Source organism: Nomascus leucogenys, chromosome 21 (genome assembly GCF_006542625.1).
Source record: "Nomascus leucogenys isolate Asia chromosome 21, Asia_NLE_v1, whole genome shotgun sequence".
NCBI lineage: Eukaryota > Metazoa > Chordata > Mammalia > Primates > Hylobatidae > Nomascus > Nomascus leucogenys.
Window position 1 is genome coordinate 20825001 of NC_044401.1, and position 16930 is coordinate 20841930.

The window sequence follows — 16930 nt, forward strand, 5'->3', positions numbered from 1 at the left end:
GGTCTCCCAAGTAGCTGGGATTACAGGGGCCTGCCACCATGCCCAGCTAATTTTTGTATTTTTAGTAGAGACGAGGTTTCACGATGTTGTCCAGGCTGGTCTCAACCTCCTGACCTCAAGTGATCCACCCACCTCAGCCTCCCAAAGTGCTGGGATTACAGGCGTGAGCCACCACACCTGGCCACTCTCATTAACCTTGATTAAACCATCTTGAACCCTTCAGACCAACCCATTCAGCAGCTGAATAACACGGAGTAATCTCTGTTGATATTACCAGAGGAGCCATGTCCAAATTCCTGAGCAACAAAATAATGATATGTAATCAAACAATGTTTCAAGACACTGAATTTTGGGGTAGTTTGTGAAGCAGCAACAGATAGTCAGAACATAGTTACAGAAACTATGTTTTTTTCTGCAGCTTTGAATGTTTTCCAAATTTTGACAAAATTGGATCTTTTTTTCATTGTTGAAGTTAAGGCTATCTTCCACTGGTCGGGAAAAAATGGCAGAAAGATGGAAAAGCACAGACTAGAGGCTCTCAGGTTCAGTGCTAGAGCAATGCTAAGATCAGCAGTGCATAACCATGGCTACTAGTTTGAATGCCTTTTATGAGTGAATACTCTACTGTAGGCCCATCACTTAGTAATGGACCAGCATTTTCATGCAAATCATAAAAAGAAGCACTTTTCTCCAGGCAGACCCAGCCTGACAGAAGGCTGTGCTGAGCAAAGTGCATGCTGGACCTCAACCCCCACTTGCCCCAGCATCCTTGTGTAGGGCACCATGAGCATAATCTGTATATTCTTTATAAATTAAAGTGCAGGGCAACAATTCTGCATTTACAAATGACACAAATTCTTGTGGGTGGCAATGAACTAAACTGATGAAGATGGAAAGATCTTATAAATCCATGTGAGTGGGAAGAAAGGTGGCAAATGAGTGCATAAAATATACATATGAGCTCTCAGTCACAGCTAAGGAGAGGAAACTAGTGTTACTACAGATTGTTCCCTGAAGATAAATGCAGATGCTCCTTCTGACAGCAAAAAGGGCAACCACTTGATTGAATCATAAAGTGACATTCCCCCTGAGAAGTGAAGCAGTACCACCCACTCAACTGATGCTTTGATGGAAGTTGAATAATGCAGAAACCATCAGGATTGGGGGAAAAAAAATAACAGCATAAGGGCTCAAAAGAAACAGGCTTCTATATATCATAAATGAGATACAAAGTACAAACCAATCAGGTCTTCCAGGAAGCAGCTTCAGTGGTGGAAGTGGTAGCAGTGACCACAGCATGCTAGGGACTGGGATCTAGCCAGAGGCTATAAAGGTGGTTGTGATGGAAGTAGCCTATTTCTGGTGGTGGCAGCTGCAGCAGCAGGAGCAATTGGTGTCCCAGCTGACACCAGTGGTATTGGACAGCAATGGTTGCACCAGACTGTTAATACTGACAATATCAGTTAGAAACTTATTCAACAAATACTTGATCAACCTTTTATTTGGCATTGACCATATTTCAGGTATTGTGTTGGGTGGATAAATAAGTTAACAGGCACCCATCATATGCCCAACCCTCTTACAGATACAGGAGTACAAAGATGACTAGAACATGCTCCCTGCCCTTCAGGGACTCAGAATTGAGCATAGGCAGCAGATATGAGAACGAATAATTATGGCAATACAGTAATTGTGAGGAAGAAGTAGAAACTATGGTATGGTCTAATACAAAAGAGAAAACATATTACTTTGCTCTGACATATAGAATTAGAGAAGGCATTGTAGATTTTGTACAGGATACAAAATAAATCAGACACAGTTTCTGATGTTGAGATACTTATAATCCAGTAGATCAGTTAGGACAAGTATAATACTGTAAAACAAGGCAGAAAAGTAACAAGTTTTGAGAAAGTCCCAGAAAAAGTATTTTGGGAGTTTAGGGGAAGCATGTAATAGACAATAAATATTTTTTTAAGTAAATGTAAATCCTACCTATTCCATCCATGCTATTGTTTGGATATGGTTTGTTCGTCCCCACCAAAACTCAGGTTGAAATTTGATCCCAAATGTGGCAGTTGGGAGGTGGGGCCTAATGGAAGGTGTTCAGGTCAACGGGGTGGATCCCTTATGCTTGGTGCTATTCTCACGGTAGCGAGTTCTTGCTCTCTAGAGACTGGATTAGCTCTCTGGGAACAGATTAGTTCCTAAGAAAGTGGGTTATTACAAAGCCAGGTTTCTCGTTTGGTCTGTCTTCACACATGCTCACATCCTCTTTGAACTTCTTTGCTGTGTTTTGATCTAGCACATGGCTTCTTCCAGAAGCCAAGCAGATGCCAGCGCCATACTTCTTGGCATGCAGAACCATGAGCTAAATAAATTTCTTCAGAAATTACCCAGCCTCGGGTATTCCATTATAGCAACATAAAAATGGCTAACACAATCTTGAATGTCACTTTTTCCTTCTTTGATACCTTTAGCAGAATATTTATTTACTTAATACAATATTTATTGAGTGCCTATTATATGCTAACTCTTATGGACTGAATATTTTTGTCCCCCATGTTCCCCCAAAATCCATATGTTGAAGCCCTAACCCCCAGTGCGATGGTATTTGGAGATGGGACTTTGGGAAAGTAATTTGGGTTAGATGAGGTTATAAGGGTGGGGCCTTGGTTTGATGAAATTAGTGCCCTTATAAGAAGAAACATCAGAGAGTTTACTCTCTCTCTCTGCATGCATACAAAGAGGTCATGTGAGAAACAGAGGGAAGGTGGCCTACAGTGGGCCAGGAAGAGAACCCTTACAGGAAAACAAATAGACCTGAACTTTGATCTGGGACTTCCCAGCCTCCAGAAGCATGATAAACAAATTTCTGCTGTTCATGCCACTCAGTCTGTGGTATTTTGCTATAGCAACACTTGTAGTGTACTACAGATTTTGGTACTAAGAGTGGGGCATCTGGCCTCCAAAATTCATGCCCTTCTTACATACAAAATACATTCATCATTTATCCCACCCTAATGTACTAAAAGTCTTAACTCATTACAACATCACCTCTAAAGCTTAAGGTCTAATGTCTCATTAAATATCATCTAAATCAGGTATGGGAGGGAACTAAAGTGTGATTCATCTGAGGCAAAATCCTCTGCAGGTGTGAACCTGTGAAACCAGACAAGTCATGGGCTTCTAAAATATAATGATGGGACAAGGCATAGTATAGACATTCCCACTCCAAAAGGGAGAAACAGCAAAGAAGGAAGAGGTGACGGGTCTTGTAACAAGTCCAAAATCTAGCAAGGAAAATTCCATTGGATCTTAAAGCTGGAGAATAACTCTCTTTGGTTCAACTCTCTGCCCCCCAGGCCCACTCGGGGGGTAGTATCATTCTCACAGCTCTACAGGGTAGCCTTGCCCCTTCAGCTTAAGGCCAGTCTACAAGCTCTCTGCTAGGGCAAACCTGACCCTGACCCTGATATAGTAGGCAAGGGTTCCTGACCCACCAAAACTGGAAGGGCATACCCACTCTTTGAAAAACAGAAGGATTCAGACCTACTCCCTGGGCCTGTAGTGGGACTGGCAGCCCTGAGGATTTATGAATTACTGTTGGAGTCAGTCTTCCCTTTTCTTGAAGGATAAAGTATTTTCAGAGCCAAATAGCTCTATGGTCCCATCCTGTAAAATCTAAGTCTGATAGCTTTCCTTCATCCTGTCTCATTTTTTCTGTTTCCTTAGTCTCAGCCGGCAGTGTTTCTACTGGTAAAATCCCATGTCTATTCTTGGCTTCTGATGAGATGGCTGATTAAGTCCATTAGTTGTACCCAATCTCCATGTTCTGGCTCCTTTTTCCTAACCATTCCTTCTTCAATTCACCTCTCTCCTCTTGCATTTTACTATAAGCAGTAAGGAGGACCCAAGGTGTACCTTTGATACGTTACTTATATATCTCCTCTGCTACGTATCCAATTTCATCACTTGCAAGTTCTACCTTGCACAACACTAGGATGCAATGCAGCCATATTCATTGCTTCTTTATAATAAAGATCACTTTCCAGTTTCCAACTGTCTGTTCTTTATTTGTATCTGAGATCTCATCAAAATGGCCCTTAACATCCACATTTGAATGAATATTCTGTTCGTGTATTTATGTATTCTCTAAGAAAATGAAAGCTTTGTTTCTAGCTCTCCTCTTTACTTTCTGAGCCCTCACCAAAATTGCTTTTAACATCCATATTTCTACCAACACTTCCCTCACAGCAATGTTGGCTTTTTCTAACAGGCACCTCAAAAATCTTCCAGCCTGGGCCGGGCGCAGTGGCTCACGCTTGTAATCCCAGCACTTTGGGAGGCCGAGGCGGGCAGATCACGAGGTCAGGAGATCGAGACCATCCTGGCTAACACAGTGAAACCCCGTCTCTACTAAAAATACAAAAAATTAGCTGGGCGAGGTGGCGGGCACCTGTAGTCCCAGCTACTCGGGAGGCTGAGGCAGGAGAATGGCATGAACCCCAGGGGGCAGAGCCTGCAGTGAGCCGAGATCACGCCACTGCACTCCAGCCTGGGTGACAGAGCGAGACTCCATCTCAAAAAAAAAAAAAAAAAAAAAAAAAAATCTTCCAGCCTGTACCCATCACCCAGTTCCAAAGCTAATTCCATGTTTAGGTATTTTTCTGTTACATCAGCACCCCACTCCTAGTACCAAAATCTGTATTAGGGTTCTTCAGAGACACAAGACTAATTATAGACAGATAAGATAGGTAGATAGATAGCCAGGCGCGGTGGCTCACGCCTGTAATCCCAGCACTTTGGGAGGCCGAGGCGGGCGGATCACGAGGTCAGGAGATCGAGACCATCCTGGCTAACACAGTGAAACCCCGTCTCTACTAAAAATACAAAAAATTAGCTGGGCGAGGTGGCGGGCGCCTGTAGTCCCAGCTACTCGGGAGGCTGAGGCAGGAAAACAGCGTGAACCCCAGGGGGCGGAGCCTGCAGTGAGCCGAGATCGCGCCACTGCACTCCAGCCTAGGCGACAGCGAGACTCTGTCTCAAAAAAAAAAAAAAAAAAAAAAAGATAGGTAGATAGATAGATAAGTTATGTACATATATATTTGTGCATATATTTAATTAAATATATACAAATATATATTCAGGCTGGGTGTGGTGGCTCACGCCCGTAATCCTAGCACTTTGGGAGGCTGAGGTGGGTAGATCACCTGAGGTCAGGAGTTCAACACCAGCCTGGCCAACATGGTGAAACCCCGTCTCTACTAAAAATACAAAAATTAGCTGGGCATGGTGGTGGGTACCTGCAATCCCAGATACTCGGGAGGCTAAGGCAGAATCGCTTGAACCCAGGAGGCGGAAGTTGCAGTGAGCCGAGATCACGCCACTGCACTCTGGCATGGGCTACAAGAGCGAGACTCAAAAAAAATATATATATGTGTGTGTGTGTGTGTGTGTGTATGTATGTGTGTGTGTGTGTGTGTGTGTATATATATATATATATATAGCGGGGATTGCAGGCACCCACTACCACACCCAGCTAATTTTTGTATTTTTAGTAGAGACAAGGTTTCACTGTCTTGGCCAGGCTGGCCTTGAACTCCTGACCTCAGGATCAACCCGCCTCAGCCTCCCAAAGTGCTGGGATTATAGGCATGAGCCACCGCGCCCAGTCTATCTATTTATTTACAAAATTATGGAGGCTAAGACCTATAGTAACCAAGCTGGAGACCAAGGAGAGCTGATAGTGTCTTTTCAGTCTGAAAGTTCCTAGACTCTACACCTAAGAAGAGCTGATATTTCGGTTCAAGTCCAAAGGCAAGAAAAGATGAATATCCCAGCTCAAGGAACTTAGGGAGGAGGAGTTCTCTCTTATTCATCGGTGGGTCAAGTTTTGCTCTATTTGGGCCCTCAACTGATTGAATGAGGGCCAACCACATTGAGGGCAATCTGCTTTACTCACTCCGCCAATTCAAGTATCAATCTCATCCAAAACACTCTCACAGAGGAAAGTAGAGCAAGATGGTGGAATAGGACTCTCCAGCAATTTTCCCCCAGAGAAACATGAATTCGAACAACTATCCATGTATGAAATACCTTCATGAGAGCTAAGGAAACCAGGTGAGAGATTATAGCACCTGGTTATAGCATAATAATAAGAAAAGACACATTTAAGTGGGTAGGAAGAACACTTTTACATTACCCATGTCACCCTTTCCCCAAGACCAGGCAGCACAGCCTGGAAAAAGATATTGTCTGCTTGGGAGGAAGAGAGGAAAGTAAAGGTAAGACTTTGCCTTGGACCCCAATACCAGACCTGTCACAGTAAAACTCAGCACTGGGTAGACCCCCCATGCCCCATGACTTCAGGCCAATAACTGCAGACTGAGACTCTAGACCCATCCCAGCAGCAGATGGGAAACCATAGCCCCTGTGACACAAACTTGAGTTCCAGCCCACATCACCATCAGCCAACTACAGTGGTCTTGGGCTCCAAATAACCCACAGCAACAGGCAGGCCTCAGTGGCTGCAAGCTTCAGATGTACTCCAGTGCTGCACTAGCCTCAGCAGCTGTGGGCTTTGGATGCACCCAAGTGCTGCACCAGCCTCAGCAGCCACAGGATTCCATCCTAGTGCTAAGTCAACTTCAGTGACTATGGGATTTCAGCCTGGCACTGTGCTGGTCACAGTAGGGAGTACATAGCACTCCCTAGAGCTGGAAGGGCTGCAGTGGTCACAGGCTCGGAGACCACACCAAATTACCTGCCTAGAATCTCTGGACAGGCTTACTGTTAGAGGATGTTCCCAGACAAAGCCAGACGGTGAGGGCTGGAATAAGTAACTGCTTCTTGAATGCACACACACTGACAAATGACCACAAGGATCAAGAACAATCAGGGAATCATGACATCACTAAACAGACAAAATAAGATGCCAGTGACAGACCCTAAAGACACAGAGATATATCAACTATCTGCCAAGGAATTCAAAATAGCTGTTTTAAAGAAGCTCGAAGAACTTCAGAAAATACAGAGAAACAATTCAACAAAATTAGGAAAATAATAAATGGTCAGATGAGAAATTTACCAGATAAATTGAAATAATAAAATCAGATCAATTTTGGAGCTGAAAAATACAATGAATGTAAAAATGTAATAGAGAGCATCAAGAGCAGGATTGATCAATCAGAAGAAAGAATCTGTAAACTTGAAGACAGGTTATATGAAAATATACAGAGGAGAAGAAAGAAAAAAGAGTGGAAAGGAATAAAGAAACTTTATAGGGTTTATGGGGCAGTATCAAAAGAGCAAATATGCAAGTTACCAGTATTCAAGAGGGAGTAGAGAAAGATAAGGGTGTAAAAGGCTTATTTAAAGCAGTAACAGCAGAAAACTTCCCAAACCTGGAGAAAGACATAAATAGCCAGGTACAGGAAGGTCAAAGATTTGCAATTAGATTCAATCCAAATAAGACTACCACAGACATATTATAATCAAACTCTAAAGATCTAAGACAAAGACAGGATCCTAAAAGCAGCAAGACAAAAAAAGCAAGTAACATACAAGGCAGTTCCAATATGCCTAGCAGCAGATTTCTCAACAGAAACCTTACAGGCCAGGGAAGAGTGGTATGATATAGTCAAAGTGCTAAAGGAAAAAAAAGACTGCCAGTCAAGAATACTGTACTCAGCAAAACTGTCATTCAGAAATGAACATGAGATAAAGACTTACCCAGTCACACAAAATCTGAGGGAGTTCATCACCACCAGACTTGTCTTACAAGAAATGCTAAAGGGTGTTCTTCAAGCTGAAAGGACACTAATGATAAACACAAAAACATCTGAAAGTATAAAACTCACTGGTAAAAATATGTAATAGCCAAATTTAATTTATAATACTCTGATACTGTAATGGTAGCATTTAAATACTGTAATGGGGGTGTGTAAATCACGTATCTTTAGTAGGGCTAAAAGATAAAAGTATTAAAAATAATAACTACAGCAACTTGTTGATGGATATGCAATATAAAAATACTTAAATTGTGAAATTGAAAGCACAAAATATTGAGGAAAGGAAGTGAAGTGTAGTTTGCATGTGTATGTGTAAATAATCAAAGTTAACTTGCTATCAGTCTAAAATAACCTGTAATATCTATGTTTTTTGAAGCAAAAACCTACAATAGATACACTAAAAATAAAAATCAGCCAGGCGAAGTGGCTCATGCCTGTAATCCCAGCACTTTGGGAGGCCGAGGCAGGCAGATCATGAGGCCAGGAGTTCAAGACCAGCCTGGCCAACATGGCGAAACCCTGTCTCTACTAAAAATACAAAACTTAGCCAGGCGTGGTGGCGGGCGCCTGTAATTCCAGCTACTTGGGAGGCTGAGGCAGGAGAATCGCTTGAACCCGGGAGTCAGAGGTTGCAGTGAGCCGAGATCATGCCATTGCACTCCAGCCTGGGCAACAAGAGCAAGACTCCGTCCCAAAAAATAAAAATAAAAATAAATAAAAATCAAGGAATCAAAAACACCACCACAGACACATTTATAATGTTTAAACAAGTATCTGGGTATCCCATGGCCCAGTCAAATTGACACATGAAATTACCCATCACACCACCTATACTCTGGGCTCTGGCTGTACAAAATGAACAGTTTCTGTCCTCGTGGGGCTTACATCCTATTGAGGGAATCATACAATTTATTTTTGCATTTTTCCCACAGACAAGTGTATACTTGAGAGTTGTTTTTTTTTTTCTTGAGGCGGCATCTCACCCTGTCACCCAGGCTGGAGTGTAATAGGGTGATCTTGGCTCACTGCAACCTCCGCCTCTGGGGTTCAAGCGATTCTCCTGCCTCAGCCTCCTGAGTAGCTGAGATTACAGGCGTGTGCAACCATGCCCGGCTAATTTTTGTATTTTTAGTAGAGACAGGGTTTCACCATGTTGGTCAGCCTCATCTTGAACTCTGGACCTCAGGTGATCTACCTGCCTCGGCCTCCCAAAGTGTTGGGATTACAGGCACAAGCCACTGCACCCGGCCCACATAGGTAATTTCTAATAGTGCTAGGTGCTAATATCGTAGACCAAGGAAAGAGAAGAGGTGTATGAAGGGAGGCACGGGTTGGCAGAAACATTGAACTTTATAGTGAAAGTGAAGAGGATTTAAAAGTCTTTGAGCTCAAGAGTGAAATTACAGTTATGCTATAGGAAGAGTAAATTGATATCAAGGTGCAGGGCGACACATAGAAGAGAGGCACTAGAGGGCGGAGAAGTTATCCAGCAAGCAAGCAATTATAGGATTTAGGGAAGATGAAGGAAATGAATAAAAGAGAAAAAAGAGGGGAATGTGATAGTATTAGGAGTTGAGGCCTTTGGGAAGTGATTAGATCATGAGGATGGAGCCCTTAAAAATGGGATGAGTGCCCCTATAAAAGAGACTCCAGAGAACTTTCTTGCCCCTTTCCACTATTTGAGGACACAAACCAAATTTGCAGTCCTCAACCCAGAAGAGGGCTCTTACACAACTTGACCATGCTGGCGCACTGATCTCAAACCCCCATCCTCAGGAACTGTGAGAAATAAATTTCTGTAGTTTATTAGCTAAGTAGTTTTATGATATTTTTGTTATAGCAGCCTGTACTAAGATGGGAAGAAACTATTTATTGAGTATCTGTTATGTGTTATACATACTCTTAGGAGTTTTCACTTACATGAACTAAGAAGTGTCAGAATGGGTGAAAAAACAATAAGAAAGATACTACAACAAAGTTGAATTTGTTGAAGACTTCACAGCTGATTTTGTATTTATGTGTGTATATAAATACAACAGCATAATCATTTGAGCTTGGGTAGGTAAGGATGAAAAAGAGAGAGGTCTAAAAAGGTCTATGGTTTCAAATATGAGTAGCTGCTAAGGTAATAGTGGTATTATTAGAAAAAATGGATAACACAGGCTGGGCACAGTGGCTCATGCCTGTAACCCCAGCACTTTGAGAGGCCGAGGCAGGCGGATCACGAGGTCAGGAGATCGAGTCCATCCTGGCTAACACGGTGAAACCCCGTCTCTACTAAAAATACAAAAAATTATCCAGGCGTGGTGGCGGGCACCAGTAGTCCCAGCTACTCTGGAGGCTGAGACAAGAGAATCGCTTGAACCCAGGAGGCAGAGGCTGCAGTAAGCCGAGATCACACCACTGCACTCCAGCCTGGGTGACAGAGCGAAACTCAGTCTTGGAAAAAAAAAAAAAAAAAAAGGGATAACACAAAGAGAAAGAATGAGTGGGGAAAATGATGAGTTATATTTTTGACAAAAGTCAGGAATCCAAGCAAAATTGCTCAGTAAGTAGTAGGAAATATAGGGCTAGAGGTAAAAAGAGAAGCTATGCCAAAAGATATATAGACAGTGATTATCTGCATAGAAATGGTACCTGAAGCAATGAGATTTACTTTGGTTACTCATGGAGAGATTGAAGATAAAGAAGACACATTCTAATAAGTTCCTCACTTGAGGAATATCTAGAGCTGTGTTGTCCAATATGGTAGTCATTAGCCACATGATACTACTTAAATCAATTAAATAATGAAAACTGTAGTCCTTGTCATACTACATTTCAAGTGCTCAATAGCCACATATGGCTAGTGGCTACCATATTGGACATCATAAATATAAAACATTTCCAGCATCATAGAAAGCTGTGATGGACAGCACTGATCTAGAGTTTGGTCTGAGTGTAAAAGAACCAGAAGAATCTATTCTCCTGAAGCCAAGGAAAAGAACATTTCAAGGAGAGAATAATCAGTGGTATCAAGTAAAAGTGGGTGACAGCCAACCTCCCCCACCCACAAAAAACCACAATGAATTTTATGACTTCTAAAGCACTTTCAGACTAATTATAAAGTTGTAAACTAGATTACAACAGATTTTGGATGAAATGGGTGCCAAATAAGTAACATATGTAGACAATTCTTTTCAGTAATTTTTCAGTAAGGAAAAACAGAGAATGAAAACATCAGACAGCTGAAAGAGAATAGAGCTGTTCTATATGTACGTGCTTAATATAAGCAGATTTGTGCACTGGCTGGAAGGTTTGGACACCAGTCAACCAGCTATTTACCAACTCTAGTAATCTGAAAGGCCTTTCATGTAGCAATGACAATTGAAGGGACAGAATTACATCATTTTAAAACAATAAGGAGCCTTAAAAATAATCTAATCCACCCCTCCTCACATTATAAAGAAAGCAGAGTTGCCCATGGTCACACACAAAACTCAGTGTGTGTGTGTTCTTATTAAAATCTAGAATAAGAATTCAGGTCAGCTGGGCATGGTGGCTTATGCCTGTATTCCCAGCACTTTGGGAGGCTGAGGCAGGCAGATCACCTGAGGTCAGGAGTTCAAGACCAGCTTGGCCAATATACAAAAAATTAGCCCGGCATGGTAGCAGCCGCTTGTAATCCCAGCTACTGAGACGCTGAGGGAGGAGAATTGCTTGAAGCCTGAAGGCGGAGGCTGCAGTGAGCCAAGACGGCGCCATTGCACTCCAGCCTGGGCAACAAGAGCGAAACTCCACCTCAAAAAAAAAAACAACTCAGGTCTTCCACAACCTAGTCCATTAGACTATCTCATTCAACTGCCTCCTAAGATACAGATCAAAGGTGAAGAAAGCTTCTTCAGTTGAGTTCCACTAATCTACCAAGAAAAAGATAATGTCTATGTTCACGTATACAGAACTTCAATTTTTTAGAAATGAAATGCAGTATTTTACTTCTTTTAAAATTTAGAAAAACTGAGAACTAATCATCAAATATCTATTACTTTGTAACAAACATCAAAAGAACTTTAGATATTATCTAATTAAATCTTTACTATAGCCTGAGAGGTAGATGTTTTCACCATTTCACAGATTAGAAAAACATGCATCAGATCAGTAAGGTCCCAAAGCCAGTAAGCGACACTCTGTTTGGCGCAACAGTACCATCAATTAGGAAATGGAGGAGAAAATGAGAGAATAGAGCAGCATAGGCTAGAGAATGGAAATGAGATGTTTATCAAAGTATAAAAGTAACCAGAACAGATTCGTTTACTAATGCCAACCTTAAAAATAAAGCCAAACAAAATCAGTCCTTTAGATAAATATTAATCTAAAAAATGTTTCAAGAAAATAACACTGATTCCCTTTGAAGAGGGGAACTGTGCAGCTGAGGACAGGGATTGAAGGAAGACTTTTCACAGTAAACTCTGTAACTTTTGGAGTTTAACCATAACAGTGTATTGCTTACTCCAATAAATAAGAAAAAGGTTTAAAAAAAAAAACTTCAAATATGTTTTAGTTCCTATCAAGTTTGTAATTGTTAGCATTCTACAATCCTCCAAGAGGCGACAGCAAAACCGAAATTTCAGAAAAAAAAAAAAAAAATCCTAACTTCTGTTCTGAAAAAGGCAAGGCAGAGCTTATACTAAGGAGCAGGAAATTTGCCTTTGGGGATTGGGGGATCAGGAGGGGAGAAATGCCTATTGCCTGCAACGATCAACTCAATTCCACTGCTATTTTTAGCCCATTTTTTTAGTCTGTTGCTAAGAAACCCTATTGCCTGAAGGCAATTTACTAATAGGAACTTACATGAAGCGGGAGAAACCGGTGATCCTGAAATTCTTTCGAATTAGGCCATTCTATTTTAATCAGTCCATTCTGGTGCCACTTGATAAAATATCTCCTTTCAATCTTTATGTAGCTCTACTGTGATGTTGTTGCACTTAACAGCAAAACAATCATTTATGAAATTTTAATACAAGCCTTCTGCAAACCAGTATACCAGAAATGGAGAGCCATAGTTCTGGACTCTGATTTTTCTATTAATAGTTGTCTTCATGAAAATACCGTGTATTCCAAACAATATCTTGCAAGGTAATTTTATATTTTAAGAGATCTGGTGCAGACCATCGGAAAAAGAGTTGATAAAGCTATTATAGATAAAAAGCTGTGAACTGACATTACGATTTGGGAATGAGACGAGAAAAGGGCTGAGACCGCTACTGCAAAACAACCCAGGGGGTGTGCGGATCAGAGCGAGATGTGGGCTGGTGTGTCACGCAGAAATCAGTTCAAGATACAAATACGCCAAGAAAGGCTCGAAGCCGGCGGGAACCCTGACGCTTCGCATTTCTACCAACTCAGTTTAGGAAACCCCTAACAACGTAGATGTCATCGCTTCCGTAATTGGTGCCGACGATGTGCCACAGCGACCACACTCAAACCGTTTCGACAGGAGCCAACCTAGACGTGCCATTTCCACCTAGTCTTCTGCCATCGCTATCTCCCCTATAACCTCAAATTCGTCCAAACTAAAATCTGGCTATGTTAGTGATAAGAAGTTCAGTGATGTAGCAGCCTTCTTCAGCGGTGAGCTCTTTCCTCACACATCTTTAAAAGTCCTTCTAATCCGTTGGTTTCTCGGGCACGCGGGCAGAAAACCGAGCTAATGGCCACAGAAGTTCAAGAGGTGCCAACGTGGCTATAACGGGAAAACTGGATCCGAAATCGACCAGTAAACTGGGTAGCTCAGCCTACGCCCCGCCCACCATCCTTGCTAGCCAATAGCCTTCACAACTCTTCTGCCACTCCCGCCCATTCCAGTGTTGCGGCACTGCTTTTTCTTCCGCTCGGATCTCTTGAGCGCCCCTAGCCCGCTGTATACGCGCCCCTCCTCGGCTGCAGTAGGCAAGAGGACCATCTGCCCTTCTTTCCTGAAGGTAGAGGGGACAACACCAGCTACGACGGGGACTCCAGAAGTCAATCTCCCGAACAGCAGCGGGGCGAAAAGAAAGAAAAAGAGTTTCCGAGGACTTCCACTCACACCCACGCTTTCCCTTAACCCGGAAGTGATTTCCGCCCCTTTTCTCCCTCTACGGTTGGGACTGGAGGAGAAGGACGGCCGGGTCTGGCCCGGCATGCCCTGGGCTTCCGGTGACCTCTGGCCCTTTTCTGTCCGCTTTCTCTGCCTAGCGTGCTCGCTCGCTCATTGCTTTCCTTCCCTCCCTCGGCCTTCCTTCGCACGCTGTCTCGTGATTGTGGCGCTCGCGACAGACAGGGAGGCGGTGGCGGAGGACACTTGTCATGGCCGCCTCTAAACCTGTGGAGGCGGCGGTGGTCGCAGCAGCTGTACCGAGCTCCGGGAGCGGGGTGGGCGGCGGCGGGACTGTGGGCCCGGGCACGGGGGGGCTGCCGCGATGGCAGCTGGCTCTGGCGGTCGGGGCACCCCTGCTGCTGGGCGCGGGTGCCATATACCTGTGGAGTCGGCAGCAACGGCGCCGGGAGGCCAGAGGCCGGGGCGACGCCAGCGGCCTGAAGCGCAACAGCGAACGGAAGACCCCGGAGGGCAGGGCCAGTCCAGCCCCGGGCAGCGGACACCCTGAAGGTCCCGGTGCTCACTTGGACATGGTGAGAAGCAGCCCCAGGCCGTAGAGGAGGAAACTGGCGCGTGCAGCTTTTCCTTGGCGGGTTGTGTCGGTGAGGGGGCTTCCCATCAGATGGAAGCTGCCAAGCGGCAGCACAACACTGGGGTTTAGGGAGACTCATTTCTGGCTGCCAGTGGAGGGCATGGAGTAGCTCGATGACAGGTTATTGGCATTCTTTGACAGTTTCCTTTTGGTTTCAGAAAAATCTTTTGCTTTTCTTCTCAGTGACACAGCATTTATCCCTAGTGTTGTAGATGGGAGTGGGGCATTTGCAAATGTGATGATTGTATTTAATAAGTGAAGGAAGCTAAATTCCATTAACAATTGATACATCGTGATACGAACTGTTTCTGTGATTTCCACAGCCTAAAACCTAATCGGTAAGAGCCTTTTAATAATAAGCCACTCCCCCTTTTGGAGTGTGTTTTTGCTGGGGGTAAGTGGGCAACTACAGTGACGGTTAGTTGACAAAAGCAAAAAAAAAAAAAAAAAAAAACGATTAGAAGGCTTTCTACATAGAAAAAGACTACACAGGTTCTGAAAAGTGAAATGGTGTTCAGTGGCATTCGTTTTACAGCCTCTGAACTGTAAGCAGAACTATCAAGCTCCCAAGGCTCGTCCTCTCTCAGCAGCCCCGAAGCCCCCTTGACTGCAAGCACTCAGCGCCCGTAACGTCTCCTGCCATGCCCCAGCCCCGAGGTGCCCTTTTACACTCCGGACCCCTTGGCCTTTGTCAGAAAACGCTCTGCACTGCACTGTCCCCTCTTGTTGCACAAGAGTGGCAGCCACAGCAATGCTCACCAGGCTTGGTTGCATACAGACCCCTGCCCGAGGTCCAGGCCTACACACACATACAAAAAAAAAGTGGGAGTGACTTCTTAAACTTCTTGATTGGAAGCATCTTAAATTGAGTTTTTCCATTTCACCTGGAAATGTACATGACCAAGCCTAATATGCATGATATAGTTTCTCTGATGTTAGGCCAAGCATTGGAGTATTTAGTGAACTGCTTTGTATGGTTTTGGTGAACTAACTGTTAAATCCTTTTGGTATCTGACAGCTGTGCAGAGAATTAGCCTGGCTGCATTTGACAATACTGGGATTGGGTGTGGTGGATTTTATCTGGGTCTGGAGTTGTTCAATGGTAGTACCAGAGTAAGTCGAGGTCAGGGAAACGTTTGGTCAAATATCTCCCAGTTTCGTACATATGTATATACAGTTGGTCAAGTAACTTCTAATTGTATGCGAGTGTATACACTTAAATACGTATGCAAGTCATTTCTGTCTTATACAATTCAGGTTGAATTTTTTTTTTTTTTTTTTTTTTTTTTGAGATGGACTCTCACTTTGTTGCCCAGGCCAGACTGCAGTGGTGCGATCTCAGCTCACCACAACCTCTGCCTCCTGGGTTCAAGCAGTTCTGCCTCAGCCTCCGGAATAGCTGGGACTACAGGCACGCGCCACCATGCCCAGCTAATTTTTGTATTTTTAGTAGAGACGGGGGTTTCACAGTGTTGGCCAGGCTGGTCTTGAACTCCTGACCTCAGGTGATCTGCCCGTCTCGGCCTCCCAAAATGCCGGGATTACAGGCGTTAGCCACCGCGCCTGGGCGAAGATATTTTTACTAGGATGTCAAATTAGCTTTAAAGGAAGTTTTGTGTAGAAATGAACAAACTAGTATCTACAGTGTGTGAGGCATTGTGCTAGGCCATGAGAGAGCCATATGATCTTTCCTATGGGAGAGTGAAGCATTACCTATTTTCTAAAAGGTTTATGACTAGATAGTAGAAGAACCTATGGCCTGTGAGAACTAGGATTTCTAAGCTTTATAGTGGACTCTCCAGCATTGTCACTTTGGGAAAGTCATTTTATCTCCTTGACCTTAGCGTCATCCCTGTAGAATAAGAGGATTAAAATATTAGATCTCTTCTGTTTCTTTCAGTACTAAAAATTGATGATTCTGATTATGATCATTTATAATAGCTCACTGCTGCTATTAAAAGTAGTTATCAAGAGGATTATTTGAATTAATTATCACTTGTCTTACATCAATTTTGGATGTCTGAAATTCTCCAGTCATTTTCTATTTCGTTTGTTAATTTAGTTTTAATCATGGAAGATAGTAGGTAAAATGAAAGATCCAAAAAGTTCTGAGTTCTGTAAACATTAAAAATATAGTTTCTATACATGAAACTAAATTTTTTTTTTTTTTTTTTTTGAGACAGAGTCTAATTCTGTCACCCAGGCTGGAGTGCAGTGGCACAATCTTGGCTCACTGCAACCTCTGCCTCCTGGGTTCAAGCAACTTTCCTTCCTCAGGCTCTCAAGTAGCTGGGATTACAGGCATGTGCCACCATGCCTGGCTAATTTTTGTATTTTTGGTAGAGACAAGGTTTCGCCTGGTTGGCCAGGCTGATCTCAAACCCCTGACCTCAGGTGATCCACCCACCTCAGCCTCCCAAAGTGCTAGGAATT

General features: G+C 43.3%; 2 protein-coding genes across 2 annotated transcripts in view; one reads left to right on the forward strand and one right to left on the reverse strand.

Annotated features, from left to right (window-relative positions):
- The window catches only part of LNP1 (leukemia NUP98 fusion partner 1), a 55488-nt gene extending 41969 nt beyond the window's left edge, over positions 1 to 13519 (reverse strand). The window contains exon 1 of the mRNA XM_012501052.2: positions 12621 to 13519. The gene's annotated coding sequence lies outside the window, so the exon portion shown is untranslated. The remainder of the gene's footprint in view (positions 1 to 12620) is intronic.
- A 166-nt stretch (positions 13520 to 13685) lies between these two features.
- Positions 13686 to 16930, forward strand: part of TOMM70 (translocase of outer mitochondrial membrane 70) — a 36860-nt gene continuing 33615 nt past the window's right edge. Inside the window, exon 1 of the mRNA XM_003261734.4 lies at positions 13686 to 14438. Coding sequence (XP_003261782.1) covers positions 14115 to 14438 — 324 coding nt within the window. The 5' untranslated portion in view covers positions 13686 to 14114. The remainder of the gene's footprint in view (positions 14439 to 16930) is intronic.